A 24,038-nucleotide genomic window follows, 5' to 3' on the forward strand; every position below is an offset into this window, starting at 1 on the left:
CTTTTGAGTTGAAACTGACCTTCTGTCTTGGCTTCCTGTGCAGTCCGCCTGAACCTCTTTCCCTACACATTTAGATGTCTAAAGCGAAGATCTAGAATGAAAATTTCAGTTTGATGGAAAAACAGAACAAAATGAAACTTGTACATAAGTTGTTGGAAATGTCTTTTCACCCACACATTTTCAAACATGGATGAGGTAACTATTCACAAAAAAAAAAATGTCACACTGGTTCCGCTCAGTCTGTGAGTGGTAACCAATGAAAGAGACTCTCTTGACAAAAAACAAGAATGCTTTCTCATGACAAATCGCTCTGTGTCTTACTGGGACTTCCACAACCAAACAAGGGGGCCACTAAGACTTACCAACATTCACAAACCACTAAGAAAAATAATAAATAGCAAAACATGGAGCGGGAAATGCTGAGTCCCAGCTAGAGGTTAAAAGGAGTATTTCACTTTGAAATTAGGGGGAATACGGTAGAAGAAAAGCTACTGCATTATGTCCCAGCAGGACACAGGCCTCCTGGAGCCATAAAGACAGTGTCCACCATTGTCTTTACAGCTCAAAACAGTGGGAAGTTACCTGAGCTGGAGTAATACTTCATAAAAGAAAAGTCATTCACACTCTCACATGCCTAGCATGAACCAAGGACTTCTTAGTGGCAGGTCCTGTTTAGCACAATATTTCTTCCATTTGATTCGTATTACTTATGGTACCCAATTTTAACTATTTTCATTAAAACAAACCAAAAAACCCACATCATTTCAAATAAATGAAAACCAATTAGAACAGCAGTCAAGGAGGCCAGGGATGAAGGTGATGAGCTCTGACAGGAGCCGCAGCCACACTTGTGGCTGGCAGGCTCACGTTCTCCATGGTGTGTTTAAGCCTGGCTTTAAGACATGTTTCCTCTAGACATTGAGGGCTTTCCTTCCTTGCTTACTAGTTCTCACTGAATAGGACCCTCAAGTCTTGATGGTTCTGTCACTTAGGAAAGAATAGGTCCCCAGAGAAAGCAAAAGGACAGAGAGTGGAGAAAAAGAGTACCTGGCAGGTATAATGTAAACCTGTGCCCAGGCCATCCTTCCGTGACCATCCAAAACCCAAGGCACACCAAATACCTAGACGTAAATGGTTTTATGAACTGATTCAAAAGAGGACCCACTTTGCTTACCAATGAGACACCATACTTCCATTTCTACTTAGCAAATAATACAGGAAGACTGTTGTGGAATAATCTTTTTGTACACTGTGCAGATGTGTCTTTGCCAAGGCACCTTCTGATTAGTTTAATAAAAGAGCTGACCAGCAGGTAGCTAGGCAGGAGGTATAGGTGGGACAGCAAGACACAGAGGATGCTGGGAAGAAGGGCGGAGTCTCAGTAGTCCTGAGCAGATGCAGTGCGAATCAAGATGAACACATTGTGTTGAAAGAAAGTACTGCCACGTGGCAGAGGGTAGATAAGAAATATGGGTTAGGGCTGGAGAGATAGCTAAGAGCACCGGCTGCTCTTCCAGAGGTCATGAGTTCAATTCCCAGCAACCACATGGTGGCTCACAACCATCTGTAATGGGATCTGGTGCCCTCTTCTGGCCTGCAGGCAGACATGCAGGTGAACACTGTATACATAATAAATAAATCTTTAAAAAAAAAAAAAAGAAATATGGGTTAGTTTAAAATATAAGAGTTAACTAATAACAAGCCTGAGCTATCGGCTGAGCATCTATAATATTAAGTCTCTGAGTGGTTATTTGAAATTGGCTGGTGGGACAGAAAAGTCCACTAACAGAAGATGATACAAGAGACTACCCTGCTTCCATGGGAACCAGGAGAGGCTTCAGGAAATGGGCAACTCAGAGTCAAGGCTAATGGGACTGACCATGTGAACCTGGCGCTACTGTCTTTCTCCTGTGCTGTCAAGAATAGCACGGTGGCAGCGGCCATGCAAGTCAGGTTTACAAGAAATGGCCAAGTATTATTTCCTGCATGCATGCCGGCTCCATGCACTCTTTCCAGGCAAAGGAAGCAATGTTAAAAACAGGAGGTGGCATGGCGGGCTGGTAAGGCGGCTCAGCAGTCAGGGCTGAGACTGCCCTTCCACAGAACCCGAGTTTGCCTCCCCTCACCCACGCCAGACAGCTCACAGCTCCTGTAACATCAGATCCAGTGGATCCAAAATCTCTTCTCAGAGGGCACCTGCACTCCGACCCACAGACACACATAACTAAACGCAGATCTTAAAAACCAGGAGGCAGCGGTTTAACCCGGCTCACAGGCTGGTGGGCTGAGACCTGCACTGTGACCTTCCCTGCACTCGTACCGGATGTGGTTTCAAGAGCTCCTGGCCACACCAATCACAGTTTGGGAAGGTGTATGCATCAGTCCTGCCCTGCTCTCTGGCTGGGTCAGCAGCGAAAGCATGTTTCCTTCCAGCAGACTGTGGGAGGCTGTGGGAGGCTCGCCAGCTCTAGTGAGTTGGGCTGTGGAGCAGCACCCTCTCCACTGCATCATCACGTGACTCGAGTCCCATTAGGCCAGAGAATGTTCAGTCGGAGGTTCAAACTAGAATCTGCATAAACTTACAAATAGCCAAACACACCAGTGCTTCTTCTAACTGGTCACTTCCGCCCTACCTCAGTGAGAGGAAACATTTCCTACTTGAACTGGGACAGCTAGCCGGGGAGGTACTCGCTGCAGAAGGTCTAATCCTGTCGGCTTCACGAATTATTGTTGCCAGAACCACAAGAGCTAAGAGGTTTCGAACCATCCCACTGTGAGAAAGATCATTTAAATGGCAGAGAAAGAGCAAAGCAAACAATGTTGTGAAGTTCTGTTTGACAGACTAGAGAGGAAGAAACATCTTCAGGAGTTATTTTTCAGCTGGACTTGAAGCCAAGCACGGTGATACATTTCTATCACCCCAGGACTTGGGAAGCCAAGGCAGGAGAATATTGTTTGAGGCCAGCCAGAGCTGTACACAGTGAAACTTTGTTTCAGGGGTGGAAAAATATTTAAAAATTGAGTTCATGGCATTTTTCTTGGTTCCTTGTAATCATAAGATCATTATTTAAAAACTCAACACTAGCCATGCAGAGAGGCGCACGCCTTTAATCCCAGTAATCAGGAGGTGGAGGCAGGCAGATCTCTGAGTTTGAGGGCAGCCAGGGCTACACAGAGAAACCTTGTCTCAAAAATAAACAAAGGAATGAAACCCCAAAGCTAAACTTGCATCTAAGACCGGTCTTGCTTTGTTCCCCAGGCTCCTGTCCAGCTCCTGGGCTGAAGCTGGGGCTACAGGTGTGTGCCACCTCACCAGCTTGTTCACCGTGGTGCCCACTCCTGCTCCTGGCTACCAGAAACAGAAATTTCCCCCAAACATAGCACGCCAAGCCCCTCTCTTGAATGGCATGGGGTGTTTCGGCTTTCAGGCAGACACAGCCTCCGAGACTATCTAGCTTCTCAGGTCAGGGAAGATGATGACACCCAGGAAACGCCACTTGGGAGTCTCCATGATTACATACCTGAAACATAAAGTGGATCATTTTCGTCTCAAGGTCGGGATCTTTTTCCCTGCCAAAACTAAGCTTTTTGGGGCAGTTGGGCAGGACCAGTATTTGCAAATACCTGTAGGAAACAGCAGCAGCTCCTCTACAGCCTTGGACTTGGGTCACTTGAAAAACGAAGCTCAGATCCAGTGTCAGCCTCCACACTGACAGGCTGCCAATCAAGCTTGCCAGATCAGTCCATGGAGATGAAGACATCCTGATCCCTGCCCAACAGGAGGCCGCTGGAGCAGCAAAGGCCCAGCCCCACCAGCCATGAAAGGGCTCACGTTTAAGAGCATGGCAGAGGTGAACGTCTCCATACACTTGTTTTTCTTCCCCTTGGATATGCAACACTCAAATAAGGTTGAAAACTTAGTGCACTGTGTACTTGTGTGTCTATTACCTGCCATCTGGGCATTTCCAGGAGTTTGAATCCTTCAGGAAACAGCTGACCCTGCCACTGACCCCGTTAGAATCTCACGTGACTCCATACGTGACACACACACTGGAATCTGACTCACTGTAGATCTCACACATCAACCTCGGCCTCACACCCAGGGAAGACACATGCCCGCTGCCTGCAAAGAACAGGTCTTGTGCCATGAGGGCAGCAAGCCTGGAGTTCTAGAAGGTAGGTTTTTGTTTGTCTGATGTTCCTAGCAACCCTGGGTACCAAAGCCCTCACATGCTCTCACCTGCAGACCTACTCCAAGGTCCCACAGCAGAGCTGTTCTGACAGGGTACCCAGCGAGTGTGCCCAGGTCCTGCACACATTCCTGAGGTGGTGGGTGAACACTACTTTGTAGCAGCAACTGGTTCCTGACAAACCGGTGACAGCTGTTCCCGTGCCTAGCACTTCCACTTGAAGTGCAGATACAGGGTGAGGAGTACACGCCAGTTTCACACCACAGAGCTTTAACCTTCCGCCATGCTTACCATGAACCCGTTTGATTTAAAATGACAGGGGCCCTCTCTCTACCTGTCACACACATCGTCTGAAAACCAAACCAGATTCACCTAGAACTAATGTTAAGAGCCATGGCTTATCTGTGGAGCGGAACTGCAGTGGCATCTGCTAGGACCATGTGGCTTTTAAACACTTAAAATGTTTGGAGTCCAGATTGGGATGTGCTGTGAATGTAAACACACTCCAGATTGCAGACTCACCACACAAGAAGGTAAAATATCCCCCAGCTTTTGTTGATGCTGACTACGTGTTGAAATAATACTTTGGATATGTTTAGATGTTAGGTTAAATAAAATATGCCACAAGATGTACTTTACCTGTTCCTTTTAAGTTTTTAATGTACTATGAAAACATTAATACAAGTGGTAAATATTATAATTCCATGGGATGGTGTACGGCTCTAGCATTTTCTACAAGACATTAATCAGCACTTTTTCTTTCAATATGGTTACTCCATCCCAAACTGTCCCGTTTCCTAAGTCGCACACTCTTAGCCATGATGAGATTCTGGGTGTTTTATCAAATGCATTTAATGAATATGTGTAACACATGTCCATGCCCACCACCTTTTGCAAAGGGAGGCAGAGAGAGGGGGTGGGAGACCCCCCCTCAGCTATGGAGGGCATCAGGTACCCACTTCCCATGGCGTCCACTTGCATTAATCTGCCACCATCCAAGTTTACCCCCCACCCTCCAACACTGCCCCTCTTCGGGAGGAGAATGAGTCTGAACAGGCACATACCACTCTCTCAACAGGATGTGAGCACCCGGAAATAAAGTACCTGTATTTAATTTGGATCGTGAGAACAGAATTTCAGCTTCTAAGTGTTGATGCAGCAGATGGACAGAGGAACTGTGTGTCCTTCCCCAACCCTTCCCCAGCCTTGCTGCTTGGGTGGACACCGGCTCAGTAGTGGGGCACGGCCATAGACACCCTTCCTGTGGCTCCTTGGTCTTGGCCCGGCTGCCTACCGGCTTGTTCCTTCACCTCGTCTGCTCTGGGCTTCCCAGGGATCCTACCCACCAGGGAAGGACTGTCACCAGGGAAGGACTGTGAGGCAGACAGTACGGGCTTCCCTGACTGCCTGCCTCCCCCAGGGACAGGGAGGGCACATGCTGAACAAGGAATCTTCTTCCCTGACACGGGTGGGCCCTGCCCTGACCACGCACTCAGTCTTTAGCTCCCATTAGCGCCACAGCTGACAGGGAGGAGGCTGTGATGAGCAGCAGACACCCTGGCCACCACCTGCCCTTTTTCTTCTTCTGCATTAACTCTTCCCCTCTCTGAAAACAAAACGGCCACAAGGCTGTGAAAAATCTTGTTCTTGGTGCTGGAGAGATGGCTCAGAGGTTAAAAGAACTTACTGTTCTTCCAGAGGACCAGAGTATGATTCCTGCACCCACCCACGCCTGGCAGCTCACACCTGCCTGGAACTCCAGCTTCAGATCTGCTGCCCTCTTCTGGACTCCATGGACAATGCATTTGCATGCACACAGACAGGCACACACATAATTAAGACTCAACCTTTTTTTAACCAGTTACTGAAGAGACACATGCAAAATGTTCTAACCCTGCAGCTCAGTGTTCTTCAACACTTCTTCCTCCCGTGTCTGCTACAGCTCTGGGTGGAACCCAGGACCAGCCGGCCATCCGCTGTCTCCTTCCCTCAGCATCCTGAGCCGAGAGATCTGGAGCCTGGCCAGGGGTTTCCAGCCGGACCGATGTAAAGCTCCGAGAAGGTGACAGAGACAGCTCTGGGTGACCAGAGGCACAGATGAGCAGTGTCCTAAGCAGAAAGCAGGGCCTCACGGGGAAACTTGTAACTTACAAGTCAGAGAAGCGGGGCCCCAGCCGGGATAGGCATGGGAAGCTGCTCCAGCCCACTTTCTCTGAGCCCCAGCTTTTCTATGATTGTCCCTAGCTCCCTCTCTGACCAGCTTGCTCCTTTTGGTGCTTTGGTCCGCGTCTCGGCACCTGTGGTCACATACACTTCAGCCACGGCAAAGATCTGTGTGCTCTCGCAGGAGTGGCCCCAGACACTGGCCCCTGAGGGTCTGGACCAAGGAGAGGTGCTCTGATCACATGCACTGTCCAAATCAACCACACAGAAACCTCTGCCCACCCCATGGCTTTTCCGAAGAGGGAGGAGTTTATTGCAGGTCGGGGATACTTGGAGAAGGCAAAAATCTAACAATGAGAGTGAACTGTAGGCCCACCCGTTCAGAAGACAAGCAGGTAAGACAATACAGTTATATACAATTATTAAAAAGAGTAGGGCGGTGGAAAAAAAGGAAAAACTGCCAGCAGCCTTCCAGAAGGTTGTCACAGGACATTCAAGGAGCACCATGCGCCCCAGTCCCCGCTGGGTCTCAGCAGACCTGCCATGGCTTTGGAGTGCTCTTCACAGACAGCAGAGGGGGAGGAGCCCCTGGTGGGGACACAGTCAAGGTCATCCTGCTCTTCCAAGAGCTGCTGCACAGTCCACTGAAAAGCCCCAGGCCAACTTCATAAGCATTTATTAATACATGTGTAGGGAATGCTAGGGGAAACTGAGGGCATGTCTGACAGGTCTGTGAGCCCTGCACCCCAGCCAGAGGGGAGCTGCTTCCTGGGGCATCAGGATGCATTCCCTCAGTCAGGAATCGGAGGTGATCAGTTCTTCTATCCAGAAGCCAGGAGCCTCAGGCTTCCTATGAAGAGGCGGCGGCCATGTTGCTTCTCACAGGACATTACAAAGGAACAATCACAACTGTGTCCCCGGGGGGAAGGGAGCACTTGGAGTATCCTTCAGTAGGAGAACCCTAGTTCATCCGATGCATTTCTATAAAAAGAATGTAATTCCGGATAAAAGTTGCACATTCTCTGTGTAAAGCCGCCAAGTGTCTACTGAACTAGAAACACGGCTGATGTAAAATGAGTCACTCCAAATATGTCTCCACAACTGACATGGCTTGACATGGCCAGGAACTAGAGAGGGCAGAACCCAGGGTACACGAGGCCATCCTGAACACGGGCTCCAGGATACCCCAGTCCTGTTCCCAGGCCGTGACAGAACATGCCAACAAACTGTCAAAACAGCAGTCAGGACGGAAAGGCTCTTTCAGCAAGGAGATGAGGCCTGGTCAAGAGTCGCCTTCCTGGCAGGCGGCGGCGGAGGCGGCGAGCAGCTTCGGGCCTGTCTACACAGCGTTCAGTCTCGGTGGCGGCGCCAGGTCCCTGCAGGATCACAGCCAGAGGCGGCTGGAGGTCGAGGGGGCTTGGGAGACTCCGCTGGGGGAGGGGCCTCCCGGGCTGGGGGAGGGGCCTCCCGGGCTGGGGGAGGGGCCTCCCGGGCTGGGGGAGGGGCTGGCGAGGTCCGCTCCCTGGCGGGTTTGCTGCTGTCTTGACAGTGCTTGCCGCAGAAAATCTGCCCCTCTTTATCTAGAGCCGTGTTCTGGGGAGAGAGCGGCAGAGACACCACATTATCCAGGCCTGGCTCCATCCCACTCCCAGGACCAGAAAGCAGGACACAGCATGCATGCACAGGACACAGAAACGGAAGAGGAGAAATACACCAGGCCTCCAGCGGAGGGACGTCTAAAGGGAACTGAGCCCCACTCCCCCCAACCCCCACCCCATCCCAGCAGCTGCCCTTTGCCTCTGCCCTCATCACAGCCTGGGCTGGGAGCTGGGGGGGGGGGGGGAGTGGCGGGAAACGCGGCTGGCCCGCACAAGGCGGCCTGAGCGAATCTGGGGTGAGCTGCACCTGAGTTCTGAGTGTCTGGCCCACGCCCACACCCACGAGTGCTGGACGACAGGCAGCCTCTGCCAGCTGCTCTAGTACACTAGTACACTTATCTAAAGAAAGTTCTTGTCACAGATAGGCGGCCCTTACATGTCAGAAAGAAACAATGCCCTTACAGCCGAAGGGCATCTGTGATATGCCCAGGAATCCACTGGGGTGCAGCCACATGGACTCTCCATGGTATCTTTGCCTGCCCCTCTCCCTGTGAGAGAGCCTGCACCTGCTGGACCCCTGCATTATCCATCTACTCAACCCCTCAAGGGCTTCCTTCTCAACCATCCTGGGGGGCCCCAGGCATGGAGTCTCCTCTGCCTCACTGGAGCCCGGGTGCTCTGGGAGCCAGCAACAGCCGCTTCACTGGGTTTCCTAAAGGTGGAGAGACTGTGGGTCTTGGGTACCATCTTCTAAGATGAAGGGACCGGGAGGCATTCTGCAGTCTAACTCCCAAGGCAGGGGAGTGGTCCCATTGATTCGTCCACTACAATCACACAGATTTAAAAATAAAAAAGGGATGGAGAAAGAACAGGTATCGAGGCTTCTCAAGACAGGCAGCGTGGGTCGCGTCCCCCACGGCTCCTGCCAACCTCAAGCTGAGCGCTCGTGGCCTTCAGAGGCCAGCTTCAGTCAACTGGGGTGCGTGGGTGAAGCCTGGCCTGAAACTTAGCTCCCGAGCTGCTGGGACCGGGCCGGCCACTCTGCCCCCCTGACCCCCACGAGACAGGCAGCACGTACTTCTAACAGACTTTCTCCGGGGTAGAAGAAAGCCACACACCCTAACTATTCCCCCTCTTCGCTTCTGGCCCCGAGAACATGAGCGTGCATGGCAGACGGAAGCTGGCGGTGCGGTTAGTACATACCATGGCCTTGGACCTAGTCAGGGGAAGCAAGGCAGCGGCAGAGAGGCAGGAAGGGAGAGAAGCGGGGACAGAAACCGGACTTACTTTCAACAGAAGCAACACGATCCAAACAGTAACCCCGAATCACCACCATCACCCCCTACAAGTCAGCAGAGCGCCCCCTGGGGTGGAAAGAATGTACATCTGGCGACATTCCTCCTCGGCCAGACCAGGGAAGGAGCTGCCTTGTCTTTCCCTTCTCGGCCACAAGATGGCCCCTCCGGTCGCCGAGGCTTTGTGCCTCACTGGGACAAAGAAGCCACCTCCCAAATACACTCTCCTTCATCTGCATGCTGAGGACTGTCAGGGAGAGGCAGAGTGTGACAAAGACCATCGGCCTCTCTGAAACTCTCTCCAATGTGATCACGTCCTTTTCCTAGAGACCGCCTGACACACGTTGTCTTACTGATAAACACAGCAGCTCTTGACAAAGCACAAAAACCTCACAAAGACACTCATCGCCTGCTGTCATTTCCAGAAAGATGCCCTTGACCTATGTAAATGGGAGCAGGGCACAGAACTGTCACCTATGTGGACAGGAACAGGGCACAGGACTGTCACCTATGTGGACAGGAGCAGGGCACAGGACTGTCACCTATGTGGACAGGAGCAGGGCACAGGACTGTCACCTATATAAACAGGAGCAGGGGACAGAACTGTCACCTATGTGGGCAGGAGCAGGGCACAGGACTGTCACCTATGTGGGCAGGAGCAGGGCACAGGACTGTCGTCACCTATATAAACAGGAGCAGGGCACAGGACTGTCACCTATATAAACAGGAACAGGGCACAGGACTGTCACCTATGTGGACAGGAGCAGGGCACAGGACAGCTGGAAGCCCGCTCTGAGCAGGAAAGCAGGCTGACAAGCTGAGAGGTCTAACACGAAGCTCCCCAAAGGTGTGCTGGGCTGGGCTGTGCTGGGCTGGCCAGAAGGAGGTCAGTGGTTCAGAAGACCCATACCAGCAGGAAGCCGAGGGTCAGAAGTCTGAGACAAGCATGCAGTTGGAAGAGGGGCTGAGAATTGGGGGGGGGGCTCCCACAAACACAGTATGTTGAATACCAGGGTCTGCTTCGGGATTTCCCATGTCTCAACTGGGGAAAGAGCGGGACTCTCTGTGTGAGGTGCCTCTCAAACTGTCAAATCAAACTGTCAAATGAAACGCAGACATCAGCATCAGCTTCCCCGTCCCTCACCTTTGTAAATGAGTCCCTATCCTACCACTGCAGCCTGGGTACCTACTTTGGGGACAATGCTGGGGTGGCACAAGGCAAGGCCCCGTCTTTAAGTTATGCACAGAGGTCAGTAGCATTTCAGCTGTAAAACACACCCCACCCTTCTGCTTCTGCGACCATATACTCAGTAATGACCAATTAATGCCAGAGACAGGCATTCTGTGCTTATTTTCAATATAAAAAGAATTTAAAACTGTCCGCAGGAATGGGATGCCTCGATGCACAGTCATAACATGATGGAGGGCCCCAAATGTTACACACGCCCTCCCCTGCAACCACACCTAGGCCCAGCCCTGACTGGGGGACAGACAAGCTAGAAGCCTTCGGCTACTTTTGAGGAATAGGTCAAATCTGGCAGGCTGGCTTTGAACCACTGAGAACAGAGACGGCCAGAAAAGAGTCCCGGGAGTATCTCCCGGAGGTCCTGAATGCAGTGATACCACCGGCAGTTCCTTAGTGCTCACATCTGCAGGCTCATGCAGAGAACCCAGGTGAGCTGGATGTCACCGCCAACATGTGCCAACGGCTCCTGCACATACGTCAACACGCAGTTTTTATTCAGTCCCCTTCTTAAGGGTTGTTCTTTCACAGGAACACCCCATTAAAACAGAGGGTTTGACATCTGACTAACTCCATTAGCAAGGGGGAAATTGCTGTTGGTAAAGTGATGAGAGGTTCTCTGCATTATTACCCAGAACATGGCTTACACTGGCCCCCAGGAGGACTGTCAGTCACTCTAGGACCTCAGCTGAGCTTCAGTGGTCAGGAGGCAGGGCCCAGGCCTATGGCCATGGATTCCAGTGAGCCACTGGGTAAATTCTCCTACAGGGCTGCAAGGTTACACGTCTCAGAAGACTAGAAAGCCAATCACCGTACCATATGAAATCTGATTGCAACAGATTCTCTTGAAGCCTTTACTAGATGTTGCTAGGTCTACACACGTAAGCACGCACACTGCACCCCAGCACAAACGCAGACTCTTCATGGTTTCCTCTTCCTCAGAAGCTGCCCACACCACCATGCATGGCATAGAGGCACACTGCTTCTGCTCATGGGGAAGGTCTCAAAATACCCCTGGGAAGGGGTCTCCCTCCTGCAGTCAGCTCTACAGGGGTGGTTCTTTTCAACTCAGAAGCCGGAACTCTGTGACCTCTCAGACTTTCTCGGGTTTTTGGTAAGACACTGCCATGGTGGAAAGAAAAACCACAACTCCACTCTTCCAGGGTTCGACATGGAGCATCCCAAAGTCCTACGAGACAATGGGAGGGAGCCTACCGAATGAACCCAGCCTCCCTGGAGGAAGGCACAGCATCACAGACCAGCAGGTACCAGGAAGGAGCAGGGCTTCACCAACAGCAGGGCTCACGTCCATAAGGGCCATGTGCAGGCTGTGGCTTCCTGGACGCCCACATTCGCCTGACACAGAACCTTTCCCAGGTGACAAGAGGCTGCTCCAGGAGGGGACAGAGCTGCTGAGTCGGCCCATCGCAGGCCGCTGCCCCTCGGGAGAGGGTGCTTCCGGGGCCGCTGGCCCTGCTGTCTGCTGTGAGTGGGCAGGACCGAGCAGCTGCTGCTGGAGATGCCCTGGCCGAGCAGCAGGTGGGAGATGCTCGGAGCGGCCCCCAGTCCCACTTCACAAGAGCCCCAGCCTGGGCAGGAAATTAATGACCTTGCTTGTGTTTTCTTTTTCTGTCCTATATTTTCTTTTGGTTTTCATTTGATGTGTTTAAATATTTAGATATGTGGCCTTAAGTAGTTTGGAAGAAGTGCAAAAATAGGATCATTGTTACTTTTTTATATAAAATTTTAACCATGAAAAACTATTTTTTAAAAAAAGTATTCTTCTATGGCTTTAAAAATACACCAACTTTTTTTTTTTTTTTTTTTTAAATTAAACACTGTCTTTAAAAGGGGACGTTTGTTAACTTGGCTGTTTCTTATCCCAAGTCCCAAGGAAATCGCATGCCCGAGAATCATGAGCCTGAGGAGGCAGGGCCTTACTGCCTTGGGGGCCCAGCCTGCGGGGCTGCCTGGCAACCTCTCCCTAGATGTAGCAGCGGGTATGAGACGGGCAGCAACCGCCCAGGAAGGCCCAAGCCCAGGCGCTCCCTGCGCCTACCTACCACTATAGCTTCCACATCACCTCCCAGCCTCTAGCCTGCCATGCAGAGTCAGGGGTAGGGCTGGAAGCACCTTCACATGCCAGTCAATCCCCCCAGGAAAACGGGAACATGGAAGACACCGGCTTCCATGCGTGGGACCCTGGCTATCTAGTTCAGAGACAACTCCAGCTCAGCAGGCAGGCCAGACGCCCCCAGTTCTCTGGGGCAGGGCTCTGCACCCCACTCACCATGATAACGGAGACCCCGGTGGCGGTGCTGTTCTGTTTGGGGAGCGCGTTATTAAAGTGCCGTTTGAGTTTACCTGTAACCTCAGCCTGCATATTATTCTCCTGGGATGCGTCATCCTACAGAAAGGAAGAAAAACAAACACAGTTGACCCTGGACCCTTAACACCTCATCGGCTCTCTACAGTTACGGCCCCTCCCCCACCCTCACCCTAAGGACTCCTTCCTGAACAGCTCCTCTCGGCCACAAGAAGAAGTTCAGTTCTTTCGAAGGCCATTGCTGCCTCTGTACAGCGCTGTGGAAGAGCACGGGACTAGCATGCAGTAGACCCTGGACTCCATCCTCAGCGTGGCGGAGACACACAACACTGCAGCGCCGGCCTCCTGCCTTCAGAAAGGCATTGTGCCATCCATTCCCACCTCTGACCCAGGAGAAAGCACGGGTCTCCACGAAAAGGAAGGATGGCAATGTTTGGGTTTCTGAGACCCTTACCCGGGGCACCTATAACACAAGTCTTCCCATGGAAATACAAAAATGAACAGCTTATCGTTTTAATCAAGAAGGTGTGTCTGGTGTGGTGATGCCTTGCTGTAGCTCTGGTTATGGGCAGGCTGAGGAGGGAATGTGGCTTGAGCCTCATGTTTGACCCACTTCTTAAGTTAAAAGAAGAAAGTAGCAGAGAACAAGCCCCCATGCTCAAGCTCGGTCCCCAGTACACAAGTCACTGGGCTGACAGCCTTAATTCTCACAGAGACAGAGACGGGCACCTTCTCCGTTAGTCACTCGGCAGGGAAGCAGTTTGCAGGGTGGAGGAGGTACACAGTGACATGGCCTTGGGGCTAGCTAACCCAGGATTCAGGAGCTGACCTCGAGAGGGAGCATGTGACCAGCACATCTTCTCTGCCACCTCTGGGAGAGATCATCTCTCTTTCCAGTCCACAGGAGGACTGCATGCCACGAGGACACAGAGTCACAGTCTGAAACATGTCCACCTCCGGGGAAACATAAACCCCACAACTAGAAAGAAGCCACGGGAGGGACCCTTAAGGGGCATCCTGGCCAACCCCATCACTTCGCAGATGAGTAAACTGAGATCCAGCAAGGGACAGACTATCCAGGTTACTCACTGAGCAGATGGAGGACTCTGGAGTCAGCCATCTTCTCCCACACTACTTGATCATTAGGACAGACACTGTATCTGCTATAGAATTTGAATGCCCAACTCTCTCTGTGGGAAACACACACAAGGAAGGGAGCATGCTGCTGGCCATACAATATAAATCCCTGGGAATGTGGGTACTTACGGACACCCAGGGGTGACTCAGAATCTCCCCCGCAGTACAGCGAGCTTCAACGTTTACCTGAAGCATTTGACTGATTAATTCCTATAAAGGGGAGAAAGGGGAGGGAAGGGGAGGGAAGGGGAGGGAAGGAAAGGGAAGGGGTAGGAGACCACAGAGGACAAAGAGGGGAATCCCAGCATAAATACAGAAATCAAGAGCCAACCCAGCAGCTCAGCCACCGAGCATGAAGCCAACCACCCACACTTGCAGAGCGGAGACATGGCCCACATCCACGGCCGGGGCAGCAGTGTATGAGAAGTCTCCCCTGACTCTGCAACAACTAAGATTGGCTCTCCTAAGACTTCGGGTCTTTATCTTCACTCCACAGTAGGATACTGCGTTCCCTTTCATCACTTAGTTCATTCATTCATTACTATACTGTGAGGAGCGCCCAACATACACTTGTCTAAGAAAGAAGGGCGTGAACGTTTATCGACATTAGGGGAGCAGTGGAGGAGCGCTGTGGTCCAGATGTCGATCTAATTAGCGACTTCAGAGACTCTACGATAGGGTACACTTACAAAAAGACCACACTTTAAAAGTCAAGCCTCTGAGCCCAAGCTGGGGCTGCTCAGCGCCTCACACAGGCCTCTGCGTGTACACAGGAAGAGCCCCGCACGGTACCTTGGCAGAATCTGTAATGTTGTCCCAGTAGGGGGCTGGAAACTCCAGCTTCCCAGCCAAGATCTGGTCAAAGAGGTCTTCCTGGAGATTGTTCTCACTGGTGACAAGGAAATGGGAAAAATTAGAGTCCCTAGGGGTCTCTGGGCAACGGGTCGGAGTCAAGGCTCAGCTGTGGGTCAGAGCTGCATGGTGATAACAGAATTTTCCTTCTGGACAACGAGCCAAAGGACACTTCCTAGGCCTGGGAGCCAGAGAGACAGAAAATGACCCAAGCAGAGTGTTCCAGTTCTTTAGAAAGATGAAAAAGTTCCAGCAGTGGATGGTATGAATGGCTGTGCACTTAATGCCCCACAAAGGGTGCTTATAAAGGGTTAAAATGAAAGCCGGGTGTTGGGGCGTGTCCCTGTAGTACCAGATACTGGGAGAGCTGAGGCAATATTACTACTTGAGCCCAGAGGTGTGGTGGTATTGTGTTCCCCAAAATATTGTGTACTCTAATAAATTTATCTGGGGTCAGAGAACAGACAGCCACTAGATACAAAGGCTAGAAAATGGTGGCACTCACACCTTTAATCCTAGCATTCCAGAGATAGAAATCCCTCTGGATCTCTGTGAGTTCAAGGCCACATTGGAAATAGCCAAGCATGGTGACACGCCTTTAATCCCAGAAAGCCAGCCTTTAATCCCAGGGAGTGGTGGTAGCAAAAAGATATATAAGGCATGAGGACCAGAAACTAGAAGCTTTTGGCTGGTTAAGCATTTGGCTGGTTAAGTATTCAGGCTTTTGAGCAGTAATTCAGCTGAGACCCATTCGGGATGAGGACTCAGAAGCCTCCAGTCTGAGGAGACAAGACCAGCTGAGGATCCGGCGAGGTGAGATAGCTGTGGCTTGTTCTGTCTCTCTGATCTACCAGCATTGACCCCAATAACTGACCTCGGGTTTGATTTTATTAATAAGAACTTTTAAGATTCCTGCTACACAGAGGTTCAAGACCAACCAAAGAAACAGCCAGAGCCTATCTCAGGGAGAAAAACTAGTGTGTGCGTGCGTGCGTGCGTGCGTGCGTGCGTGCGTGCGTGAGTGTGTGTGTGTGTGTGTGTGTGTGTGTGTGTGGAGAGAGAGAGAAAAAAAAAGAGATCTTATATAATTATATATATATATATATATATATATACATACACACACACACACACACACACACACAGAGCACAACAAAAAACCAGAAATTACAGATAATGGAAACCATGGTGGGGAAGACTGGCATCCCCCGTGGCTCATGCCTCTAACAGCACAAAAGCAGCCTCTACTCAACCTTTCTTTTTCTACATTTTCAACAAAACACCAAGATTATTGAAAATCATACGGAGTTCAGACCTAGATTTAAGGAATCACAACGTTGACTTGCTCCCCACAACTCAACTTTCCTTTGTGCTCAGTCTCAGAGAAAGAACATTCCAAAGATGCCAGCTAGGCTTGCTCAGTCAAGGCAAAGCACCTCAGATGCTCTCAAGGGAATGTCTCCCAAGCCGCGCTGCTTGCCCCTTCCCGAAACACACAACAGTGTCTAACAAATCTGTGGCACTCAACAGTGGATGGAAGTGCCAGTGGGATGTGACCACTGAAGGGAAAGGTGTGGGTGTGGTGAACACGGGACTAGAAACAGGAAACATGTCTAGCTTTCTTGGTCCACCACAGGCCCCAAGAGAAAACTCAGAATAGGCTGTTAGGACCAAAACTAAAATCCAGGAGTACACATCAGGAATTACCTGGGGAGAGTATACATTTCTTAGACTATCTCTGCCAAGCTTTTAGGGGTTTGGTTCCCACCTTCTCAAAGAGCATAAAGCGTGGAGTCCTTAGAAACAGATCACGTAGGGCCGGGTCTAGGTACAGTAACTAGGTCTTTCTAATGACCCGACTGACCGTTACAGTCAAGGGACACACTGGGAGACACCTGCTGGTCCACACAGAAGGACAGAGGTACACCGCGGAGCAAGGGCCGGGTGGGACAACCAGGCAAGAGTCACTATTGCTGGCCTGGAAAGTGAGTGCACACACATTTCTTTGGAAGCACCGCTGTAATCAGTTGAGTGCCCCTTCAAAAAGAGTGAAACTGAAGAAGAACACAGCGGGATTCTACAGAAGCCTTCAGAAGCAAGAGCACACCAGACGATGTTAGAAGAAGACATACATAAAATCTACTTTCAAAACTGTTCCTATCAGGGCTGGAGAGATGGCTCAGGGGTTAAGAGTACTGATTGTTCTTCCAGAGGACCCGAGTTCAATTCCCAGCACCCACATGGCAGCTAACAACTGTCTGTAATTCCAGTGCAGGCAAAACACCAATGCACATGAAATACAATAAATTAAAAAAAAAAAAAATTGTTCCTATCACCCTATTCATCCTCCCTTTATTTTTTTCCTGGAGTTAAAGGTAGCTTATATTGACCTGATCATTTAGCTAATACACAGCTAAAAGCTGGAGTCCATCTGCAACAGCCATGTACAGCAGTCCACAGACTCCAAGCAATATAGTCCAACTCAGCAAAAGAGACCCCAGAGTGCTAACCAGTTAGAATAGGACCCCAAGGATCTACGCTGTCAATCATCAGAGCTGTGCACCCAGTGAAGAGCATCTCCCTGCAGACGGTCCACCGTGCCTGGTAATCAGGTACAAACAGCTACTCCGTTTGAATCCACGCTGGATTCATCATCACATTTATACTACAAGGTCTGGTAGAGCCGCTTTGGGGTGTTTTTTTTTATTCTAAGACAATCTATCCCTTAGATGAAGGGGCTGTGAGTATAAAACAGGCAATTAAGAAGAAAACGGTCTCTCTTTCAGTGACAGATGATGAAAGAGCGAATTCCAAGTAACAACCTCAGTTCAAAAACTTCCAGTTAAAGGCAACTTCGTATAAGACAAAGAAAGCACTTGGAATACTTGCTTAAAGAACTTCAATATACATACACATACATGTATATGCTGTTGTTGCTTTATTTATTTATTTATTTATTTATTTATTTAATTTATTTTTGAGGCAGGGTCTCATATAGCCCAGCATGGCTTCAAACTTGCTACATAGCCAAGGATGGCTTTGAACTTTGTATCTTCCTTGATCCCAAGTCCTGTGTGCTGTCATCCTGGGTTTTATGTAGTGCTGGAGACTGGACCAAGGGCTGCACGTGTCACAAAGCCCTCTAACAACTCAATGAGCTCCCTCCCCAGCCCCAGTATGCCCAAGTTTATGCCATCCAAACTAAACAATAATCATTTAAATCAACACATCCTTAATGTCCCATATATGTTTTTATATAACAGTGGGTTGTAAATCTGCCTAGCATGTCTGTGCGTCAAAGATGCTTCTAGAAGAGATGTTTCATGTCACAGATTATCTCACTAGCAAAGAGGAAAAGCATTTTCTTAAAACGTAAAAGTGAGACAGGTTTTTCTGACACTGGGCAGCCCTTCAGAAGGCAGTGGGCTGTTCTAATGAGCCCCACCCCCCTCTCCATCTCACAAGGCTGCTGCCCTCCAGCAACAGTGACATCCAACTTGAACCCACTTCCATGACAATACAAACACAACGCTCCCTGGCTGCATCAGAAACTATAAACACTAGAGGGAGTTGTGAGTATACATTCCCTAATGCTGATCCCCCAAACCCCTCGTCCTTGATATGAACTTGATATGAAGAGGAACTCCATGTTAACTGGTCCAGATATCACATGTCAGCAAAACACACCATCCTTCTACATTTGACTCGCTCCCCCCAAAAATCATCACCCAAACCATCCCAGTCCCCAAGTGCCTGTAAAAAGACCACATAGGATCCACCCTCTACTTCCTCCTTTCTGCCTTACATCATGGAGTCCATCAGATAACTTCTTCACACTTACGCTATGCTTAGCCACCATGGAGCCAGGCAAGCAAGCACACCCCAGTCAGTTGGTCTGGGTCATTATTCTTGTGCTCCATGTCTCTGTACCAGCAGCTCTTCAAAGCAGACTAACATTTCTGTGGCACTCTGCTCACAGCAATTATCAGTTAAATCACCATAGAACCATGGAAAATGTCAGAATTTAAAGAAAAAAAAATTAAAACTTCCTTTGCTCCAGGAAGTTTTCATAACAAATGTTAGGAAAGAAAAGATAAACTATTTTTCATTTGCTGACCCAATGCAACATTTAAACACCATGGTGTACGCCTCAAAACTCCTTATGGGGAAACCTAATCCTCACTTGGACAGCATTAGGAGGCGGGTTTTCGGGTCACAGCCAGAGTTAGGAGGGCAGAGCCTTCATGAAGACAATTGTAGTGTTCTTGGGAAAGACCCTGGCGAGGATATAGTTCAGCGGTAGAGGCCTTGCCTAGCATGAAGCCTTAAGCTCAAACCACAACACCATTTACAAAAAAAAGCTAGGCAGTAAGAAGATCCTAGAGGTCATCCTTCTTCTGTTGTGAGAATTTGCACAGAGAAGATGGCTGCGCCTTGCCCAGGAGGTAGGTCCATACCAGACACCAAACCTGCTGGTGTGTTGGTCTTGAACCCCTCAGCCTCCAGCATCGTGAGAATAAGTTTCCAGTCTCAATTGGCCACATAGTTTGTGGAGGTTCCTTACAGTGGCTGAGATGGGTCTAAAATCTCAGCTTTGAGGACGGGGCTTGTGCACTCCGGCCATCACTTACCTGGCTCACCACGGGTAGCCACTCACCAACAGAGTGAGGGAGGGGCAGGAAGGCACACACTAGTAGATGCCCTTCTGCTTCCACGTCAGTCACCTGCCCAGAACAGGTGATGAAACAGAGCAAAAGAGCTGTAGCCAACGTGGCTGGCTCAGCCCTGGAACCATAACCGGCCTGAAGCATGCCTGTGTTCGCCTCTGTTCCCACCAGGCCAGCATGGAGCTGCCAAGATTTTCTGTGACTCCACTTCTCAGGTAAGAAATGTCACATGTAGGGCTAAGACTACCATAAAGAGTTGCTGGTTTTACAAGAAATTGAATGTTTTAGAAATTTATATAAAAATCGAGATGTTTACGACACTGCTCTCGAATTAAGGAAAAGTAATACCTACACCAGGGACTTGGAAACGGACACCCAGCTGATCCCGGTTTCCACTCAAGGAGCTTTAACCCGACCCTTCTTTAAAATGAGTGAGAAGCTGCAAAGTCTAGAGTCTGTGTGACACCAAGAAGGAGCTCACAGGTTCCTACACAAAGCAAAGACTTCACATCTGAAGTATGGTCGGCCTAGTCACAGCCCTGAGGCAGAGTATGCAAGCATGACCCAGTGTTCAAGCACAATTTATATCTATATGTACCAAAACACCAAGGAAAAAACAGGAGTTTGCATTCGTAGGCTGTAAATTAAGATAAATAGTGAAAGGTGTATTTATATCATTTTAAACTGGTAATTTTATTCACCAGCTTAGGGTCCTTTCTGCCAGGAGTTAAGTGTCTGAGAATTTGTAATTCAAATAGAGTTACCTCCGGAATGGTGGGAATCCACAGAGAAGGATGTATGTAATCACACCAGCTGCCCAAACATCCACCTTCAGGCCATAACTGGAAAACAGAGTGAGGGAGAGCAGGTAAGTGTTGCTGGAGGGCTTCTCTCCAGGTTCCCCAAGCCCTGCAGTCCCACAATCCACTTATAAAATAATCACTCAGACGCTTATATCACTTATAAACTGTATGGCCGTGGCAGGCTTCTTGCTAACTGTTCTTTTATCTTAAATTAACCCATTTCTATAAATCTATACCTTGTCACGTGGCTGGTGGCTTACCAGAGTCTTTACATGTTGCTTGTCCTGGCAGTGGCTGCAGTGTCTCTCCCCTCAGCCTTCCGCTTCCCAGAATTCTCCTCTCTCCTTGTCTCACCTACTTCCTGCCTGGTCACCTACTTCCTGCCTGGTCACTGGCCATCAGTGTTTTATTTATATAGAACGATATCCACAGCAGGTAAGGGTTGACCTCCTGAGCATGTGCCTCCTTGCTCAAGAACTGCCTTCATTCCTGTCACAGGAGTCATCCTCTGAAAAAGCCATCTGTTTTCTCTCAATCTAACCACCATCAGGGACCACTGTCCCCACCCCAACACTGACCAAAGCATAGAAGTACAGGCCTAGGGCTCTTAGCCAGATAAGAACAAGCTATTCCTTAACGTTAAGGTCGTGGTTTAGGTCACATCTCTCTCAGCTTCCCAGGCTTTCTTCCCAGGATACACTGAGCACAAAGCAGCAGGGACAGCTATGTGCCTTTCTCACCGATGACAAGGCATGACCCAAGACCAGGAGAATCTCACCCTGTTTCTGCAATGATTTCTGGTGCCACGTAGGTCGGGGTACCACAGACGGTGTACAAAGGGCCTTCAACCACTGTAGCCAGCCCGAAGTCTCCCAGCTTCAAAGACTTGGTTCCATCCGGATATTCGCACACCTGAAACAGAAACAAGTCAACAATCACCCCTCTCTCTCTCTCTCTCTCTCCTCCTACAATAACTGTGAGAGGGACATTGGAATTAGACAGGAAAGACCTGAGGAAAGTTCTTTTGGTAAGAGTACCACAGGCTTGCCGGGTGGTGGTGGTGGTGGTGGTGGCGGTGGTGGCGGTGGCGGCGGCCGCCTTTAATCCCAGCACTCGGGAGGCAGAGGCAGGCGGATCTCTGTAAGTTCGAGGCCAGCCTGGTCTACCAAGTGAGTTCCAGGAAAGGCGCAAAGCTACACAGAGAAACCCTGTCTCGAAAAACCAAAAAAAAAAAAAAAAAAAAAAAAAAAAAAGAAAAGAAAAGAAAAGAAAGAAAAAAAAAAGAGTACCACAGTCTTAAAGGGCCAAGATATCTCTTCAGAGATTTTTGTTCAACTGTGAAATTGGAAACATGCTATTTTTCCCCTTTGCAGGAAGCAAGGTCCCAACGCCAGCAGGTCAGGAACCGACCTGTATGTAGTGCTTAATGTGGTTCTTAAGATACTGGAGCACCCCAAGAAGGGGGTTCATCAAACGTAAATGCTAGGCTTCTCTAGCAGGCTTGCTTTCTGGACAGCTGGTGAACTATGAGTATTATGGGCTCTTTTCTAGCTCCATGTGTGGTGCTGAGGGCTGAGCTCAGTGTCTAGTTATGTTAACCAGCTGTCCAACCACTGAAACACCCCTAAACCTAAAATATAAACATTGCATGGAAAAAACTCAGAAGCTTAGAAAGAAAATGCACTTTAGAATCAGACAGCATGAATCTAAACAGGAACTTCGGCCCAATAAATCTATAACTAAGAATCCCTTCGAAAGGAGCAGAAAGACCCAAACGTTATACCCAGCTGTCAATGTCTGTATTTATGATTTTTAAACACAGTTTCAATCAACTGGCTAACAGAGTGATGGCTAAGTAAATTGTGGTACATATAATAAAATGATATGTAGCTGATATTACATTATTTCCAATAAATACTTACCATGAGAGTTACTGAGTATATTATATAGTTTTTCAAAAGTTAAAAGTGTACATGAACTTCGATGTCCCAGTCTTAACAAGGCTCTCTTTGAGCAGCACTGAGTCACTTGAACTTCCTTCTTGAGATTTCTTATACTTATAGACATATCCATGTGCTTACAATGGCCACATAATTGAGTAAGATTTACCTTATATCCAAGCAAACCTTCCTTAAGTGATAAAAGCCTGGAAATAACATTACAAGCAGACAGTTTTGGAAGCCAAGGAGCATGTACACAGCTAACTTGGGACTCGCTGCATAATCCAAAACTGGCCAGTATACACCGGTCGCTTGTGTGTCTATTGGAAAGCACCGAATTTCAGAGAATAGTAACTGCACAGACCAAACCAATATGCAAGTCTCTATTTTTACATGTTACATACTACTTGTTCTTCTTTGTGTTTTACTACTGAACTGAACTTTCATTTCAACCACTACAAACTCGGGAAGGGGAAATATTTAGAGTGCCGTTTTCTCAACATAAGCAGCTAAGAGCATCACCCACTGAGGGGGTGACTTAGGCAGCCATCAGTAGAAAGCACAGACCCTATGGTGTGCCATCCAAGCTTTACAGGCATTTTGAAGGACCACTGATGGCCTGCCTCCCTCTCCTGCTTGTCTTCATCTGTTACAGAACGTTTCTTCCTTTGGGACATGCTGTGTCTTCCATGTAATGGAAGTATATTCCATGTTTGTCCACAGCATGTACACAGCTCATACACATCTTCATGACTTTAGAGAGTCATGGAGTACTGGTGATGGTTTGTATCTCTAAAGTATGTATCGCTCTGTGTGAACCGCACAACACAGCAGAAACATACTCCAATATACAAATGGTCTAGCTGGAAGCCAAGAGTCGAGATTCTTAGTCACGCCACATAGGACAAATCTCCACCCATGGTGTTTAATGTAAACATGAGTGAGAACAATCTCATATAATTAGAGTTAGGATTTATGGTGCATTTACTGAAACCCAAACATTAGAACCAAATTCCCTAAGACACCGTAGTGATAAGGCCATGTATAAGCATGATTTCCCAAATGTCTGTACCATGAGTCAAAGTCTCAGCTACGTCACTGTTATTTTATTTTTACAACTCATTAGGTACTGTTTTTATAAAGCTGTTTATTTTAAACCCTCCATTTAGAAATGTCTAGGGGTGCTGGGAGGTGGTTGTCAGACGGTCTCGGAAGCCATTTTCACATCCCCCACAGAACCCAGCGTCAGACGCCGAAGTACAGACAGAAAAGGACAGAGCAGCCGATAGCTGCTGAGTTGTCGGGACAAGTAGGCCTCCTGGGCTAAACACGAAGAGGAAGTATGCCTTGGACAGAGAAGTGGGGAATCACAGTGATTTATCTGAATCACCTCCTCCCCATGCAGAAGAAAATAGGGAAAATATTAATCATCTTTAAATCTGAACTGGAGATTCTCTTTAAATCGACAGGGAAAATTAAACACCACGGTGTCTCCGCATGGCAAAGAGACACTGTTTTAGGAGACTGACCGTGGAGCTTGGGGTACAGCTCAGAGGTGGGGAGCTGGCCTACCCTGCACGAGGCCTGGAAGGGAAGGAGAGAGGGAGGGAATGAAGAACAGCAGTTCCCCAGGCTTCTTGGCAGTTACCGACAGCCTCGGGAACTTTGCAGATTTACATACTCTCCCAAGCACGCCACTAGACTTAGATGAGGACCACACTGGCCAACCAGAAAAGGAACTGCTACCTGCATTTGGCAGGCAAGGAAACCGGCACACGGAACCGAGCTTCAGCTACCAAGCAGGCTTTGCAGCCAGGAGCCCTC

General features: G+C 49.1%; 1 protein-coding gene across 9 annotated transcripts in view; it reads right to left on the reverse strand.

Moving 5' to 3' along the window:
• Positions 1 to 6,626: 6,626 nt before the first annotated feature.
• Dclk2 (doublecortin like kinase 2) overlaps positions 6,627 to 24,038 on the reverse strand; it is a 133,515-nt gene continuing 116,103 nt past the window's right edge. For 4 of the 9 annotated variants that reach the window (XM_028860468.2, XM_028860467.2, XM_028860466.2 and 1 more), the window contains 6 exons: positions 21,053 to 21,186; positions 20,236 to 20,313; positions 14,745 to 14,841; positions 14,082 to 14,162; positions 12,780 to 12,896; positions 6,627 to 7,946 (listed from right to left, as the gene is read on the reverse strand). In XM_028860468.2, the coding sequence (XP_028716301.1) occupies positions 7,704 to 7,946; positions 12,780 to 12,896; positions 14,082 to 14,162; positions 14,745 to 14,841; positions 20,236 to 20,313; positions 21,053 to 21,186 (750 nt within the window). In that variant the 3' untranslated portion in view covers positions 6,627 to 7,703. Of the gene's footprint in view, positions 10,344 to 12,779; positions 12,897 to 14,081; positions 14,163 to 14,744; positions 14,842 to 20,235; positions 20,314 to 21,052; positions 21,187 to 24,038 lie in introns of all 9 variants that reach the window. The other 5 variants (XM_028860472.2, XM_028860470.2, XM_028860469.2 and 2 more) reach the window with 4 other exon arrangements.

This window comes from Peromyscus leucopus, chromosome 6 (genome assembly GCF_004664715.2).
Source record: "Peromyscus leucopus breed LL Stock chromosome 6, UCI_PerLeu_2.1, whole genome shotgun sequence".
In the NCBI taxonomy this organism is placed as follows: domain Eukaryota; kingdom Metazoa; phylum Chordata; class Mammalia; order Rodentia; family Cricetidae; genus Peromyscus; species Peromyscus leucopus.